Below are 17500 nucleotides of genomic sequence, written 5' to 3'. Positions count from 1 at the left end.
GAGTATTAGTTGGTAGGAAAGGAGTATTAGTTGGTAGGAAAGGAGTATTAGACAGTGGAAAGTATTAGGTAGTAGGAAAGGAGTATTCGGTAGTAGGAAAGGAGTATTAGGCAGCAGAAAAGGAGGTATAGGTAGTAGGAAAGGAGTATTCGGCAGTGTAAAGTATTCGGTAGTAGGAAAGGAGTATTCGGTAGTAGGAAAGGAGTATTCGGTAGTAGGAAAGGAGTATTCGGCACTGTAAAGTATTCGGTAGTAGGAAAGGAGTATTTGGTAGTAGGAAAGGAGTATTAGGCAGTGGAAAGTATTAGGTAGTAGGAAAGGAGTATTAGACAGTGTAAAGTATTAGGTAGTAGGAAAGGAGTATTAGGTAGTAGGAAAGGAGTATTCGGTAGTAGGAAAGGAGTATTAGACAGTATGAATCCCGGCACATCGCGGTGGGAACACGGATAATATCGGTCAGATAGGAAATGACTCTTCTATTCAGTAAATCCTGCTGAGAAAATCTGGTAGGCAAAGCTCCGCCCACCCACACCGTATTTACTGGCCGCAAGAACATCTCCCAGCACTCATTTCCCTTTAAGGAATGAAGACGGTGAGGAAGGGAGTCTGAGCTCATTTCCTTCTTCTATCACAAAGAAATCCATATTGGGAAATGAGGATAGTGTCAACATTTCCCAAGAAGACCCAAAGTTAAAGCTGAACTCCGGGAGAGGTGAAAAGATTAACGCTACTCTGCAATCATTATGACATCATTACATTTCATACTTAAAGCAAGCAGAGTAAGAATCTGAATATGACTTGGTATCATCTCCTTGCACTCAATGTACAGCAGAGCTCAGACTGGGAGAGGGAGAAACAGTACAAGGAGCCAATCAGGAGAGCTGCGGTAGAAATATTATGCTAATAGCAGGAGAGAGAAGAGAGAAGAGAAGAGATCAGTTTAAAGTGTATATAATCCTCTAAGGAAAAAGCCTTGTTCTAGTTTCCTGCAAATGTGCGCAAAATGCCTTATGAGCGTACACAACAGGTTTTGCTGAGCATTTCCAGAGATTCGAATGGAAACATCTGGCAATCTTTGTAAACTCCAACCCATTGGTGATCAGTGGGAAGAATGTTCCTTACATTGGTGGTCAGTGGGAAGAATGCTCCTTACATTGGTGGTCAGTGGGAAGAATGCTCCTTACATTGGTGGTCAATGGGAAGAATGCTCCTTACATTGGTGGTCAATGGGAAGAATGCTCCTTACATTGGTCATTGAGAATGTTCCTTACATTGGTGGTCAATGGGAAGAATGCTCCTTACATTGGTGGTCAATGGGAAGAATGCTCCTTACATTGGTGATCAGTGGGATGAAAGTTCCCTACATTGGTGATCAGTAGGAAGAATGCTCCTTACATTGGTGGTCAGTGGGAAGAATGCCCCTTACATTGGTGGTCAATGGGAAGAATGCTCCTTACATTGGTGGTCAATGGGAAGAATGCTCCTTACATTGGTGGTCAATGGGAAGAATGCTCCTTACATTGGTCAGTGAGAATGTTCCTTACATTGGTGGTCAGTGGGAAGAATGCTCCTTACATTGGTGATCAGTGGGATGAAAGCTCCCTACATTGGTGGTCAGTGGGAAGAATGTTCCTTACATTGGTGGTCAATGGGAAGAACGCTCCTTAAATTGGTGGTCAGTGGGAAGAATGTTCCTTACATTGGTGGTCAAGGGGAAGAACGCTCCCTACATTGGTGGTCAAGGGGAAGAACGCTCCTTACATTGGTGGTCAATGGGAAGAACGCTCCTTAAATTGGTGGTCAGTGGGAAGAATGTTCCTTACATTGGTGGTCAGTGGGAAGAATGCTCCTTACATTGGTGGTCAAGGGGAAGAACGCTCCCTACATTGGTGGTCAATGGGAAGAACGCTCCCTACATTGGTGGTCAATGGGAAGAACGCTCCTTACATTGGTGGCCAATGGGAAGAACGCTCCTTACATTGGTGGTCAATGGGAAGAACGCTCCTTACATTGGTGATCAGTGGGAAGAATGCTCCTTACATTGGTGATCAGTGGGAAGAATGTCCCTTACATTGGAGGTCAGTGTGAAGAATGCTCCTTACATTGGTGGTCAGTGGGAAGAATGTCCCTTACATTGGTGGTCATTGGTCTCTCTCAGTCTGAGTTCTGCTGTACAATGGATAGGAAGAGGCCGATACCCAGTACCTGCATGACCAGTTTAGTTTCACGCATCAATATAAATGTCCCGCAAGGCAATCAGCCCAGACCGGTCCCCAGACAGACATTACCCACAAATTAATGGCATTTCTTATGACCTATTCCCATGAACGTCCCTCAAGAAAACAAGCATCTCACCTCACAGACTGGCTGCACTTCCTGTTGATCTTCATTTGCTGGTTCCATTCTTTCAGCGACGCTTCCTGCGACCAACATTCCACGGGACAGGGAAAAGAATAAAAGAGCGTGAGCCAAAACAGAGATTGGCAACCGCAATGTGCAACACCCGACCCCAATTCTAAACACGGAAGACGGCTCTGAATGTCTGCATTCCAAGCCCTGATTGTTGGGTGGAAGTCATAAAGCCTCATTCTCTAGAGCAGTGATGGTGAACCTTGGCACCCCAGATGTTTTGGAACTACATTTCCCATGATGCTCATCAACTCTGTAGTGGAGTTGAGCATCATGGGAAATGTAGTTCCAAAACATCTGGGGTGCCAAGGTTTGCCATCACTGCTCTAGGACAATGTCTACTTACATGACCCCTGAATTCTGGGGGAAACTACACAGTCTTAAAATTAAAATTTCGTAAAGTTAAACCCCCCCCCATTTTGGATAGAACTTGGAGGGGTTAGGACCTCTGTCAGGTTTTTATTGCTTGGTAAATGCATAAGAGGCTCTAAATCCCACCATTGTGAATCATCGTCTCATTGATCAAGCTGACACTTGGGTGAGGCTTCACATAATACAGCACCCCTAATATGGGGGGGGGGGGGTCCCTAAGAGAATTAAAAAGCAATAAGCGCTCCACACCGATTGCCACGGGGTTGTATTTGTTTAAAAACAAAAAACGCATAGGTATTTATCCTGGTGCATTCACTTTGTGGGGCAAAATAAAATGTTCTCTGTCTATTCCCTCTAAAGGTTGAATGTTATTCATTCAATTAAAAAAAAATTAGATTCCAGGAAAATACTGCATTATGGCCACTAGATGGAGCTGAGGATCATAGGAAATAAATAGTGATTCTCAGCTCCATCTAGTGGCCATATTGTGGTATTTTCCCGAGCCACTTTTTTTTTTCTTTTAATTCTATTCTACCTGTAGAAGAAATAGGACGAAAGTTGGATTATTCACACAGAACAAATGCACCAGCAGTTTTGCTGGATGAATGCTGGTGCATTTGTTCTGTGTGAATAATCCAACTTTCGTACTATTTCCTCTACAGGTAGAATAGAATTAAAAGAAAAAAAAAAAAAAGGGCTCGGGAAAATACCACAATATGGCCACTAGACGGAGCTGAGGATCATAGGAAATAAATAGTGATTCTCAGCTCCATCTAGTGGCCATATTGTGGTATTTTCCCGAGCCCCTTTTTTTTTTTTTTTTTTTTTTAAATAAATACACACAAATAACCAAACTTGTTGGGTTTTAATAGCTAGGTGTGACTCCAAAAAAAAGATTTCCCCCTCATTTCCTGTCCTACTGACACAACAGGTTCAGCAGACAGGAAATGAAGGAAAATAACCAAAAAAAAAAAGCTTTAGACAGGCAGAAATACACTTTTCATTAAAATAAATATTAAAATGAATAAATAAAAATAAAATAAAATTAAAATAAGATATATAATATAAATGAAAATAAAATAAATATAAATAATAAAATAAAAATAAAATTTAAAATAAATTAAATTAAGATATATAATATAAATGAAAATAAAATAAATACAATTTAAAATGAAATAAATTAAAATAAGATATATAAAATAGATAAAAATAAAATAAATAAAATCTAAAATAAATACAATTTAAAATAAAATAAATTAAAATAAAATAAAAAATAGGGAAAGGCTAAACCCCCAATCAGCACTTTATAGCAGTCTATGTCCCCGTCACAGGTTTGTCCTCACTTCCTGTTTGGGGAATCCATTGTCACTGCGACATTAAAAGCTGAACTCCAAGCAGACGTTAAAGACACAGACTAATTCAGCTCTGGAATCATTACTACATTAGTAAATGTACTTTTGAAATTCAAGCACTCTAAGTACCTAAATCTGCCTTTTGCAATCACTTTACAGCAGTGCTCAGGCTGGCTGAGGGAAACGCAGCACAAGGAACCAATCAGTTGTACTGCAGTGCTCATGTGCAAACAAGAGGCATGCTGAAAGGAAAGCGTGACGGAGAAGCTCAATGTTTAGTGTCCTGTTGCAGGTTAGGGGACGGACAAGACCCATAAGTGTTACTTAACTGCAGCAATAAAAATGTTAGATTTACATGCAGGCAGAGCTGTGTAAATCTTGGGAGTGGATGGACAAAAATACAAATCAATGGCAGGTTTGCATACATACATATACACTATATTATCAAAAATATTGGGACACCTGCCTTAGTCCGTAGGGTTCAATATGGCGTTGACCCACCCTTTGCAGCTTCAACTCTTCTGGGAAGGTTTAGAAGTGTGTCTATGGGAATGTTTCCAGAAGCGCATTTGTGAGGTCAGGCACTGATGTTGGATGAGAAGGGCTGGCTTGCATTCTCCGCTCTAATTCATCCCAAAGGTGTTCTATCTGGTTGAGGTCAGGCCAGTCAAGTTCCTCCACCCCAAAATCACTCATCCATGTATTTATGGATCTTGCTTTGAGCACTGGTGAGCAGTCATGTTGTAACAGGAAGGAGCCCAAATTGTTCCCACAAAGTTGGGAGCATAAAATTATCTAAAATGTCTTGGTATGCTGATGTCTTAAGAGTTCCCTTCACTGGAACTAAGGGGGTCAAGCCCAACCCCCGAAAAACAACCCCACACCATAATCCCCCCTGCACCAAATGATTTGGACCAGTGCACAGTGCAGAGTCCATCAAGACATGGATGAGCGAGTTTGGGGTGGAGGAACTTGATTAGGTGTTCTCAACCCAACAGAACACCTTTGGGATAAATTAGAGTGGAGACTGCGAGCCAGGCCTTCTCATCCAACACCAAGTGCCTGACCTCACAAATGCTCTTCTGAAAGAATGGTCAAATATTCCCATAGACACACTCCTAAACCTTGTGGACAGCCTTCCCAGAAGAGTTGAAGCTGTTATAGCTGCAAAGTGTGGGACAATTCAATATTGAACCCTACGGACTGAGACTGGGATGCCATTAAAGTTCATGTGCGTGTAAAGGCAGGCGTCCCAATACTTTTGACAATATAGTGTATGTATTTAGCCGTTTGTCAGGAGTTCAGCTTTAAAGAGGTTGTAAACCCCTGAGTACGGTTTGTACCTATAGGTACTGTAAACATTTCCTAAACTTGCACCGTTTAGGTCCAAAGCCCTGGAAGGAGATAATAACCCAACCAGTGCTGTATCTTGGCCAAGGCCAACAAGGCCCAGGCCTAGGGCAGCAAAAAAGCTGCACCCTGCACGAAAAAAAAACAGCCTTCTCCTGGCTCCTACATGAAAAGGGTTCCTGCCGGCTTGCGCTAAACTTTTACTGTGGTTGTGGTCTGTGGATTACAGATGACAGGGTGGGTCATAAACAGGAAGGGGTGTGGCCTTTACATGAAGAGGTAGGTCATATTTAAATTAGGGGGTGCACAAATTTAGTCAGGCCTAGGGCAGCACAAACCCTAAATACACCACTGAACCCAACGGGTAGGGGGTTTTCTCGTTCCTCCGTATCCAAAAATAAAAAGTTTCTGGCTAGAAATACACAAACTTTTTCCTAAAAATGGCTGCCCCCGCCATAGCAAAGTTCTCACCTGTAACATGGTTTGCCTTAGGTGCCATGGGTCACCATGCATGGCTGTGGTTTCCTCTAGCGAAGGGTGCTGGTTAGGACACAAACATTCATTGCATCTTGTCCACGGATGATGGTGGTGATGATGGTGTTGACAGAGACAACTGTGATGGGTCATCGATATATTCCTTTTAAGTAAAGCTGGACACACATCATTGGAGCAGAACACGCACGACCGGTATCCGCAGGACACAGAGTGAAGGTAGTCCGCCAAATGACCATTTGGATTACAACACAGCGGTGGCTCCACCGCATGACTCATGCAGTACTCCGGACACGGTAGACCGCTCTCTTGCCTACCGGGAGATAAAGGATGACACGTATGATCCACAGAATGCCTTCTTACATTGGGAGCCACAGTCGGAGGGTAAGAATAGTCGGAAAGACTTGAGCAAAACTTATTTTTAGTCGTTGTCATGTGCATGGAGATGTGGGATGATGGAGGTCCCTTGCTACTATCTTCGAAAAACCTCCTTCGATCCGCAAAAGGCAGGAGGACACTGGTCTCAGTCACACGAGTGATGGGGGGAACCACCTCTTCCGTGTCCATGTTAACAACTTCAGGAGGGCTCCCTTTCCTGAAATAAGCATGAGGCTGAGTTTTGGGATCCGGAGACAATGTCCATCTGCCGCCGGAAGGTTTACGGTGAGATACTGGCTCTTCAAAACCAGATGGTTGATGGGAGGTCTTGGACTGTTTAGCCTCTATTTTTTCCAACTCGCGAAGCCTTAATTCACGAGCCTTCCTCTCTAGACCTACGTCCTCTATAGGATTTGCCTTTCTTTGGTCACCAACGCACCTGTCTCCACCATGGTGGTCTTTACCATGGTGTGCACTGTTGGCACGAGCACCAAAAGAGTTTTGATTCTTAAAGCAGTTTGTATCCTCCGGCCTGGTTTTTGTAAAAGCTTCAACTGGTGGTTCATTGTGAGAAATATTCTGACTCGAGCCTGTCCTCCATAACTTTTCTAAATTATTTGTCTCTCGGATTGATGGATCACTGGGTTCTTCATTGCCTTTTAAACCGTCAACGAGGTTTCCTTTATCTCTCTCCCATATGTCTGGGCTGGAAGGCCTACTAGATGGAGTTGTCCTCCACTCATCGTTATCAGATTGGAGAGACATCTTCGATGGCTGCTGTATAATTCTACTGGAGTGATCAAAGGAATGTTCATTCGGCTTTTGGTTGCTTCCATAACTTTCCTCATAGACTGGTGACTCTTGGTGAGGAGCACATGAGGTGCTACTCTTCCACCAGTCACTGGAGGATTTGTTTCCAAAGGCAACGCATACTTCTTCGTCCTCAGGAACAGTTTCATTTGTCGGTGTATTTATACCTTCCCTTACACAATTATAGGCTTTAATTTTTTCAAGGCCATGGCTTTCGGTTCTTTCTTGACTTGAACCATCAGAATGACTGAACAGCTCGGCCTTTGCTTTTTTGATTTCCAATAGACGTGCTTTGTTTTTCGGTGGTGGAGGTGGAGGAGTTGGACGAGGCTGGCATTCAACTGGCTCGTCTCTTTCTTCAACGGACTCACCACAAAGAAGAATCGAAGAGCCCTTGCTCTTTTGGAGCTGTGCCTTTCGATTCTGTATCTCGTTTCTCAAGTTGGTGGCAAATCGGTCACTTCTTCTTCGCATCTGTGCCGAGCGATGACGTGACGAGCCTGGTTTTTTGGTTGGAGCTGCATTTTCTCCTTGCCCGCCCTCGGATTCCAGAACCGGCTTGAGTGATCTTTGCCCTCCTGTTGATTCACTTGGTTGGAAAGTTGGGGCTTCTTTTGGATCACCATCCAACCTATCAAATGAACGTCCATGGTGTGCTTTTAGGTCACAGTTATTGACTTCTGCGTTTTGATGTGTAGCAGCCTGATTGCCTTCAAAAGGACTACGATTGCACTTTTTATCCACTCCATTTTCTCCATTGCAATGGTCTGTGTCGTAACAGTAGCTTGATGCAGCCATTTTTGCATCATTCCTAAAAACAGTCTGCGTGCTGGAGCCTTCTCTTTGAGAAGAACGATTATGTTCAGGCTTGTGAAGGTCACAAGATGAATTTTTAAGAAACGTTTCCCTGATTTTTTGAACCGTATAAGAGGCAACAATCTCATTACTTTCAACGTCCCCCTCGTTGGCAGAGCATCCCTTTCTTGGTTCAGTGCAATTATTTTTCCCCCCAGTGTCACCACCGGGAGGCTGGTTTGGTAAAGCACCATCGGCCTGTGAACTTAACATGTAATACTGATCTGAAGACAAGTTCTCCTTTTGATGTAGAGTACAGAAATCTTTGGCACGTTGGCACTGGCCACAGTTAGAGTTTAGTTGGTGGAAGTCTTTGGACCACTTTCCAGGTATATAAAAGGTTTCACCTGGAGCAGAGGCTCTCCTTTTCTCACTGTGGCACAACTGGTTTTTAGATGCTCGTAAGCTATCCCTTCGTACAGGAGGTTGTGGTGGTGATTTTACGATATCCAAATGGTTGGAGTCGTAACAGATAGAGGCAGGCTGTTGAGGATGCTCGCTTAATGTCTGGCTAGGCACATCATCCTGTGGGTCAAGAGCACTTTGTCCAGTCTGCAGATATCGACCATCTTCCTGCTTGGTTGACCTAAGCATACAGTTAATTGGAGAAGACTCTCCTGTTCTAGCAGATACGGTATAATCGGAGGTGTTGGAGCTTGCAGAAAATGAGCTATAAGCAGAGTCTCTTTTATTCTGGTACATGCCTGGGTCAATAGGGGAAAGTGTTCCTTCATAATAATTTTGTCCCGGCTGGTCAAGACTTTCCATACTACCAATGGAGCTGCTTTTGTCTGTGCTGCAGTGTCTCGACAAAGGATTCCACTGCATAGGAAGTTCACTGCAAAGTAAAGGAAAGCAAATTAGATGGCTTCATAAATCATACATGTATTAACATCCACAATAAGACATTTTAGAAAAATTATTTGAAAACTAAAAAAACAAACATTTTTCTGCATACTCCATGTATGCACAATATGGACAAATGTTTGTGGACACCTGACTATCACACCTATATGAGCTTACTGGATATCCCATTTCAAAACCAAGGCTATTAATATGGAGTTGCCCTACTTTATGGATTTCTCTTGGATGAGAAGACCTGATCAGTAGGGTTGAGGTCAGGTACTGGTGTTGAATGAGGAGACCAGATCCCAAAGGTGATCGGTAAGGTTGAGGTCAGGTACTGATGAGAAGACCTGATCTCAAAAGTGTTCGGTAGCGTTCAGGTTAGGTATTGATGTTCAATGAGAAGACCTGATCTGAAAAGTGTTCAGTAGGGTTGAGGTCAGGTACTGATGAAAAGACCTGATCCCAAAAAGTGTTTGGTAGGGTTGAGGTTAGGTACTGATGTCTGATGAGAAAACATGATCCCAAAGGTGTTCAGTAGGGCTGAGGTCAGGTACTGATATTGGGTGAGAAGACCTGATCACAGAGGTGTTTCATAGAATTGAGGTCAGGTACTGATGTTGGGTGAGAAGACCCGATCACAGAGGTGTTTCATAGAATTGAGGTCAGGTACTGATGTTGGGTGAGACGACCTGATCCCCCAAAGGTGCTCAGTAGGGCCGAGGTCAGGTACTGATTTTGGGTGAGAAGACCTTATCGCAGAAGTGTTTAGTAGGATTAAGGTCTGGTACTGCTGTTGGATGAGAAGACCTGATCCCAAAGGTGTTTGATAAAATTGAGGTCAGGTACTGATGTTGGGTGAGAAGACCCGATCACAAAGGTGTTTAGTAGGGTTGAGGTCAGGTACTGATGAGAAGACCTGACCCCAAAGGTGTTCAGTAGGGTTGAGGTCAGGTACTGATGTTGGAGGAGGAGGAGACCTGACCCTAAAGATGTTTGGTAGAGTTGAGGTCAGGTACTGATTTTGAATGAGAAGACCTGATCCTAAAAGTGTTCAGTAGGGTTGAGGTCAGGTACTGATGTTGGATGTGAAGACCTGATCTCAAAAGTGTTTAGTTCAAACCAAGTCTTTATGGAGCTGGCTTTGTACATGGACTACAGTCATGCTGGTACAGAAAAGGGCCTTCACCAAACGGTTACCACAAGGTTGGAAGAGCACAGTTGTATAATGTGTCTTTGTATCTCTGTAGTATTAACAGTACCCATCACTGGAAACACCTGAACTCAACCATTTGGACAAAAAACATAAGCCACCGAAGTGGCCAAAATGGCCCTCAACCATTTGGACTTCTGGCCATTTAGTCCTTTTGTAGAAGTCATTAGACTAATCAGATATTTATCTGCATAGTCACCATAAAACACATACCCACCTAGTTTCACAGCCAGAATGCCAGGACAAGCTGAAGGCATCTGTGGGATACTGCATACTTGCTACATCGGGATGGACTTCGGACAGCTTGGCAAGGTGCCATGAGTGAGGTCGCACAACCGAAACATTCCTCCTGGCAAATATAAACAAGCAGGTCAGTGGTACAAAGAGCCGATATTACACCGACAGCACAGTTCAAGTCACCTTGCACTTTTAAAAGTTCTCCAAGCAAAAGTCCTACCAAAGATCAGATACCATATTAGCTTTTACCTTTGTTAGCCCCTCTCTGATATAGTTTTACCTGTAAGGGCACTCCCTTTGGACAAGGTGGGGTGGCAATTGGAGAATTTCGCTATGAAGTCAGAGAATGTCAAGCAAACTAAAAACTAAAACTGGAAGGGGCTAATAAAGCAGAGATCTGCTAACTTGGGATTCTGCAGCTGGTGACAACTGGCAAGACCACTATAAAGTGCTTTCAAATGAACGGTTTCCAGAGCTTGCACCGCTGCGGGCTTGATGAGTGAGGTGTTGCACCCTCACGGATGAAAAACGATGCCGAGTCCTTCGCTTACCCAGCCAGCAACAAAGTTATTACTTTGCCTTGACACACCCTGCATAGGAAGTGTGACATTGGACTTGGTCAAAATGTTTTGCTTATATTTAAAGTTTAGAATGGAGTAAAGCTTGTGGCAAGGCATGGGCATACAGTGGGGAAATTTATTATTTGATCCCCTGCAGATTTTGTAAGTTTGCCCACTTACAAAGAAATGAAGGGTCTATTATTGTTATCATAGGTGAATTTTAAAATGAGAGAGACAAAATATCAACCAAAAATCCAGAACAAAACACGATACAGATGTTATAAATTAGGTTGCAGGTCAGTGAGTAAAATAAGTATTTGATCCCCAAGCAAAACATGACTTGGTACTTGGTGGAGAAACCCTTGTTGGCAAGCTCAGAGGTAAGACGTTTCTTGTAGTTGGTGACCAGGTTTGCACACATCTCAGGAGGGATTTTGGTCCACTTCGCTTTACAGATCTTCTCTAAATCCTTAAGGTTTCTTGGCCATCACTTGGCAACTCGAAGTTTCAGCTCCCTCCATAAATTTTTCTATAGGAATAAGGTCTGGCTAGGTCACACCATGACCTTAATGTTCTTCTTCTTGAGCCACTCCTTTGTTGCCTTAGTGGTATATTTAAAGGACATTGTCATGCCGGAAGACTCATCCATGACCAATCGTCAAGTTTTCTGGCTGAGGGAAGAAGGTTCTCATCCAAGATTTTACAATACATGGCCCACGTCCATTGGCCCCTAATGCAGAAAAGTTGGCCTGCACCTTTAGCAGAGAAACAGCCCCAAATAATCATGTTTCCACCTCCGTGCTTGGCTGTAGGGATGGTGTCATAGTCAGCATTTTTCTTTCTCCAAACGTGGCATGCTGGAAGACTCATCCATGACCAATCTTCAGTGTTCTTGCTTAGGGAAGAAGGTTCTCATCCAAGATTTTACAATACATAGCCCCGTCCATTGGCCAATCAATGCGGCAAAGTCTGTCTGCACCTTTAGCAGAGAAACCGCCCCCAAAGCGCCATGTTTCCACCTCCATGCTTGACTGTAGGGATGGTGACTGTAGGGATGGTGACTGTAGGGATGGTGACTGTAGGGATGGTGACTGTAGGGATGGTGACTGTAGGGATGGTGTTATTAGGGTCATAGTCAGCATTTTTCTTCCTTCAAACACGGCAAATCGAGTTCATACCAAATAGCTCAATTTTGGTCTCATCTGATCACAACACTTTCTCCCAATCCTTCTCTGAATCATTCAGATGCTCATTGGCAAACTTCAGACGAGCCTGTACATTGGCCTTCTTGAGGAGGGGGGACCTTGCTGGCCTCCTCAAGAAGGCACATGTAGAGTCATGCCAACGAACATCTAAATGATTCAGAGAAGGACTGAGAGAAAGTGCTGTGGTCAGATGAGACCAAAACCCGACTCGCCGTGTTTGGAGGAAGAAAAATGTTGACTATGACCCTAAGAACACCATCCCTACAGTCTCCATCCCTACAGTCTCCATCCCTACAGTCTCCATCCCTACAGTCAAGCACGGAGGTGGAAACATGGCGCTTTGGGGGATGTTTCTCTGCTAAAGGTGCAGGCTGACTTTGCCGCATTGAGGTACCAACCTACGGGGCCATGCATTGTAAAATCTTGGATGAGAACCTTCTTCCCTCAGCCAGAACACTGAAGATGGGTCTACGGATGGGTCTTCCAGTATGACAATGACTCAAAATATACAGCTAAAGGCAACAACAAGGGAGTGTCTCGAGAAGGAGCCATGCATTGTAAAATCTTGGATGAGAACCTTCTTCCCTCAGCCAGAACACTGAAGATTGGTCATGGATGGGTCTTCCAGCATGCCACGTTTGGAGGAAGAAAAATGCTGACTAGGACACCATCCCTACAGTCAAGCACGAAGGTGGAAACATGGCGCCTTGGGGCTGTTTCTCTACTAAAGGTACAGGCCGACTTTTCTGCATTGAGGGGCCAATGAATGGGGCAATGTATTGTAAAATCTTGGATAAGAACCTTCTTCCCTCAGCCAGAACACTGAAGATGGGTCCATGGATGGGTCTTCCAGCATGACAATAACTCAAAATATACCGCTAAAGCCAACCAAAGAGTGTCTCAAGAAGAAGCACATTAAGGTCATGGAGTGACCTAGCCAGACCTTAATCCTATAGAAAATGTATGGAGGGAGCTGAAACTTCGAGTTGCCAAACGACAGCCAAGAAACCTTAAGGATTTAGAGAAGATCTGTAAAGAAGAGTGGACCAAAATCCCTCCTGAGATGTGTGCGAACCTGGTCACCAACTACAAGAAACGTCTGACCTCTGATAGGCAACAAGGGTTTCTCCACCAACTACTAAGTCATGTTTTGCTTGGGGATCAAATACTTATTTTACTCACTGACCTGCATCCCAATTTATAAAATTTGTATTGTGTTTTTTCTGGATTTTTGGTTGATATTCTGTCTCTATCATATAAAATACACCCATGATAAAAACTATAGACCCTTCATTTCTTTGTAACTGGGCAAACTTACAAAATCTACAGGGGGATCAAATAATTATTTTCCCCTACTAAATGCATTGCACTGGGCAGCCCATTTATTTGAATGGCACCAAAATGCATGCTAAAAATGTTGCCATGCATTAGAGCGCATGCGTGTTAGCAGGTAAAGTCTACACATTTAAAAGGAACAGCATCTGCTTACAAGCAGCAGGCAAACAATTGGGTAGCAAAATGACTAGTGGTGGGATGCAGGGTCAAAAACGCGCAAAATAAATAAATAAAAATCTGAATTCTCTAATATTAAGGATAAAACCAGCCAGATGTTAAAAAATAAAAAAAATAAAAAAGTCAACAGGTAATGTCTTCTTGGCTAAAGGAACAGGATATACTTGGAGGCAACAAGCAAAACTGGGTAGCAAAATGAGAAGTAGTGGGATGCAGGGTTAATAAAGCTCAAGCAAAATCGTAATTTTTCTTAAATATTAAGGATAAATTAATAAATCAACTAATTATTAATCACTATTAATAAATCAACAGGTAAAGTCTACACGTCTAAAGAAACAACATCTGCAACAGGCGCAGCTATTAAGCAGCAGGACACTAAGATGAGTTGATGACGGGGGATGGACGGTATATCTGCTCATCACTAAACATTGATTGCAATTATTTAAAGTGAAAAAATACAAATGCAAATCAGAAGAGTTTTATCAGTAACCGTCCAATCAGAAATTAGCTTTTTATGACAATCCAGCTGAACTCTGCGTCCCTTTCACACACATGAAGTCCAGATTACAGGTGCAAATATAATATATAGCGATCGTTATCAGGAGCAGGTGTCTGTTCTACTCGCTACCAACACCTACCGGTGTACAGCAAAGCTCACAGAATGGACGCACTCCACTCACCCAACGCACACCGGCGACCCCGGCAAAGCAAAGCTCACAGGAGGGACGTGCTCCACTCACCTAATGCACACCGGCGTCCCCGGCAAAGCAAAGCTCACAGAATGGACGCACTCTACTCACCCAATGCACACCGGTGTCCCCGGCAAAGCAAAGCTCACAGAATGGACGCACTCCACTCACCCCAATGCACACCAGCGTCCCCGGCAAAGCAAAGCTCACAGGACGGATGTGTTCCACTCACCCAACACACACCGGTGTCACCGGCACAGCAAAACTCACAGAATGGACGCACTCACCCAACGCACAACAGCGTCCCTGGCAAAGCAAAGCACACAGGACAGACGTGCTCCACTCACCCAACGCACACCGGCGTCCCCGGCAAAGCAAAGCTCACAGGAGGGACGTGCTCCACTCACCCAACGCACATCGGCGTCCCCGGCACAGCAAAACTCACAGAATGGACGCACTCACCCAACGCACACCGGCGTCCCCGGCACAGCAAAACTCACAGAATGGACGCACTCACCCAACGCACACCGGCGTCCCCGGCAAAGCAAAGCTCACAGGAGGGACGTGCTCCACTCACCCAACACACAGCGGCGTCCCCGGCACAGCAAAACTCACAGAATGGACGCACTCACCCAACGCACACCGGCGTCCCCGGCAAAGCAAAGCTCACAGGAGGGACGTGCTCCACTCACCCAACACACAGCGGCGTCCCCGGCACAGCAAAACTCACAGAATGGACGCACTCACCCAACGCACACCGGCGTCCCCGGCAAAGCAAAGCTCACAGGAGGGACGTGCTCCACTCACCCAACGCACACCGGCGTCCCCGGCAAAGCAAAGCTCACAGGAGGGACGTGCTCCACTCACCCAACGCACACCGGCGTCCCCGGCAAAGCAAAGCTCACAGGAGGGACGTGCTCCACTCACCCAACGCACACCGGCGTCCCCGGCAAAGCACACAGGACAGATGCACTCCACTCACCCAACGCACACCAGCGACCCCGGCAAAGCAAAGCTCACAGGAGGGACGCACTCTACTCACCCAATGCACACCGGCGTCCCCGGCAAAGCAAAGCTCACAGGAGGGACGTGCTCCACTCACCCAACACACAGCGGCGTCCCCGGCACAGCAAAACTCACAGAATGGACGCACTCACCCAACGCACACCGGCGTCCCCGGCAAAGCAAAGCTCACAGGAGGGACGTGCTCCACTCACCCAACGCACACCGGCGTCCCCGGCAAAGCAAAGCTCACAGGAGGGACGTGCTCCACTCACCCAACGCACACCGGCGTCCCCGGCAAAGCAAAGCTCACAGGAGGGACGTGCTCCACTCACCCAACGCACACCGGCGTCCCCGGCAAAGCAAAGCTCACAGGAGGGACGTGCTCCACTCACCCAACGCACACCGGCGTCCCCGGCAAAGCACACAGGACAGATGCACTCCACTCACCCAACGCACACCAGCGACCCCGGCAAAGCAAAGCTCACAGGAGGGACGCACTCTACTCACCCAATGCACACCGGCGTCCCCGGCAAAGCAAAGCACACAGGAGGGACGTGCTCCACTCACCCAACGCACACAGACATCCCTGGCAAAGCGAAGCTCACAGCATGGATGCACTGAACTCATCCAACGCACATTGGCATCCCCGGCAAAGCAAAGCTCACAGGACAGATGCACTCCACACACCCAACACATACCGGCAATCAGCAGCCACAAAACCCGATCCGGAGGCGAGCAATCCCAACCAGACGTGAAATCAGCTGCAAGTGACTGGACTCCCCGCAGGACTTCATACCGAGCGGGAGCGACATCTGCGGCTGACGGAACTGAAGAATTTTTACAAGAGGAAAATGAGAGGATTTTTTCCAGTTATTACGGGGAGGGAGAGAGGAAGAGCGAGGTGCGCAGCGGCGGCGGCTGCCCGTGCCACACAGAGAGGGATGCTGAAGATGTGACCTCGGCAAAAAGGTGGCTCCCCCGAATACACGGTGACGCTGCGAACCCCTCCCCGACATTCCTCAATCTTTCAGGAAAGGCAGAGGAAACAAAAGGAGAAGCCGAGATAAGAACAGAGAGAATGAGGAGGCTGAGCGAGCGGCAGGTTGTATGCCGAGGATGCAGAGAGGCTGCTAATTACCGCAGAGGTCATAGGGTGGGGGCCGCAGGGTGCGGGGGCTACAGGGTGGGGACTCATTCACATCGAGGGCACTCAGCAGATCGGTGCAGGTTTTATGCATTAGCATCCATTGTTCTTTATTTGCACGGTTCGCACTAGACGTGTGCGCCTGGGATTTCTATACAGCACCATTCACACCTGGAAGATTCGAATCGCCGCAATTCTGCCTGCGATTAAACAACTGCGGCAAAACGCAGGGCGCATTTGCTATTTCTCAATGGCACCCCAAATGCCAAATGATTTTGCCACCCTTGTCGTGTGACAAATCGCGACCAAAAAAAAAAAATCACAGAACGTGCGTCGCCCAAAAGAAACTCCGGAACCTCCGCGACTTTGCTTGCGCAATTTGTCACGTGGCAAAAAATGCTCCACGTTTGGGACGCCATTGAGACATAATGGCATTGCAAGCGCGTCCCACCTTTAGACGTGATTGTGTGAATGGAGCCAAATACATCACAGCTTCAACAGGCAGGGAACAGTGTTGACGCGTTTCTCTCACTACAGGCGAATGCATTGTGAAACGCGTTGATGCAGTACCCTGCCTGCTGAAGCTGCGATGTATTTGTATCAATGGATTACCAATAAACGTGTTTGGAATTTTCAGACACGTAGGCTACATTCACATCTGGGGGATATGAATTGCGGGCGGAATTGCGGGCAGAATCGCCGCAATTCTGCCGGCGACTCCACAAATCACAGCAAACTGCAGGACGAGTTTGCGACGCCATTATTTTTCAATGACAACCCAAACGCATCGCGATTTTGCCAGGTTTGTCACGTGACAAATCCCGCAAACAAAATCGCAGGAGGCATGTCGCTCAAAAAACGCTTTCTTCACCCTCAAACGCGGAGCGATTTTACCAGGTTTGTCACGTGACAAATCGCGAAAACATAATCGCACAATTTGTCACGTGACAAAGCGATTCTGCCGGCGTCTCCACATATCACAGCAAAATGCAGGACGAGTTAGTGACGCCATTATTTTTCAATGACACCCCAAACACGTTGCGATTTTGCCCCGTTTGTCACATGACAAAT

The 17500-nt window shown here is 45.7% G+C and overlaps 1 protein-coding gene across 3 annotated transcripts in view; it reads right to left on the bottom strand.

Annotated features, from left to right (window-relative positions):
* SHROOM4 (shroom family member 4) overlaps nucleotides 1-17500 on the bottom strand; it is a 63304-nt gene that overhangs the window by 34232 nt on the left and 11572 nt on the right. For 2 of the 3 annotated variants that reach the window (XM_082263036.1, XM_082263038.1), the window contains exons 2-4: nucleotides 10295-10426; nucleotides 5955-8856; nucleotides 2356-2420 (exon numbers count right to left, since the gene is read on the bottom strand). In XM_082263036.1, the coding sequence (XP_082119162.1) occupies nucleotides 2356-2420; nucleotides 5955-8856; nucleotides 10295-10426 (3099 nt within the window). Of the gene's footprint in view, nucleotides 1-2355; nucleotides 2421-5954; nucleotides 8857-10294; nucleotides 10427-15983; nucleotides 16196-17500 lie in introns of those variants that run through there. The other variant, XM_082263037.1, reaches the window with a different exon arrangement.

This window comes from Pelophylax lessonae (assembly GCF_965119305.1).
Source record: "Pelophylax lessonae genome assembly, chromosome: 7".
Classification (NCBI taxonomy): Eukaryota; Metazoa; Chordata; class Amphibia; order Anura; family Ranidae; genus Pelophylax; species Pelophylax lessonae.
Note: the sequence above shows the minus strand (reverse complement) of the source record. Positions and strands in the feature narration are given on the sequence as shown.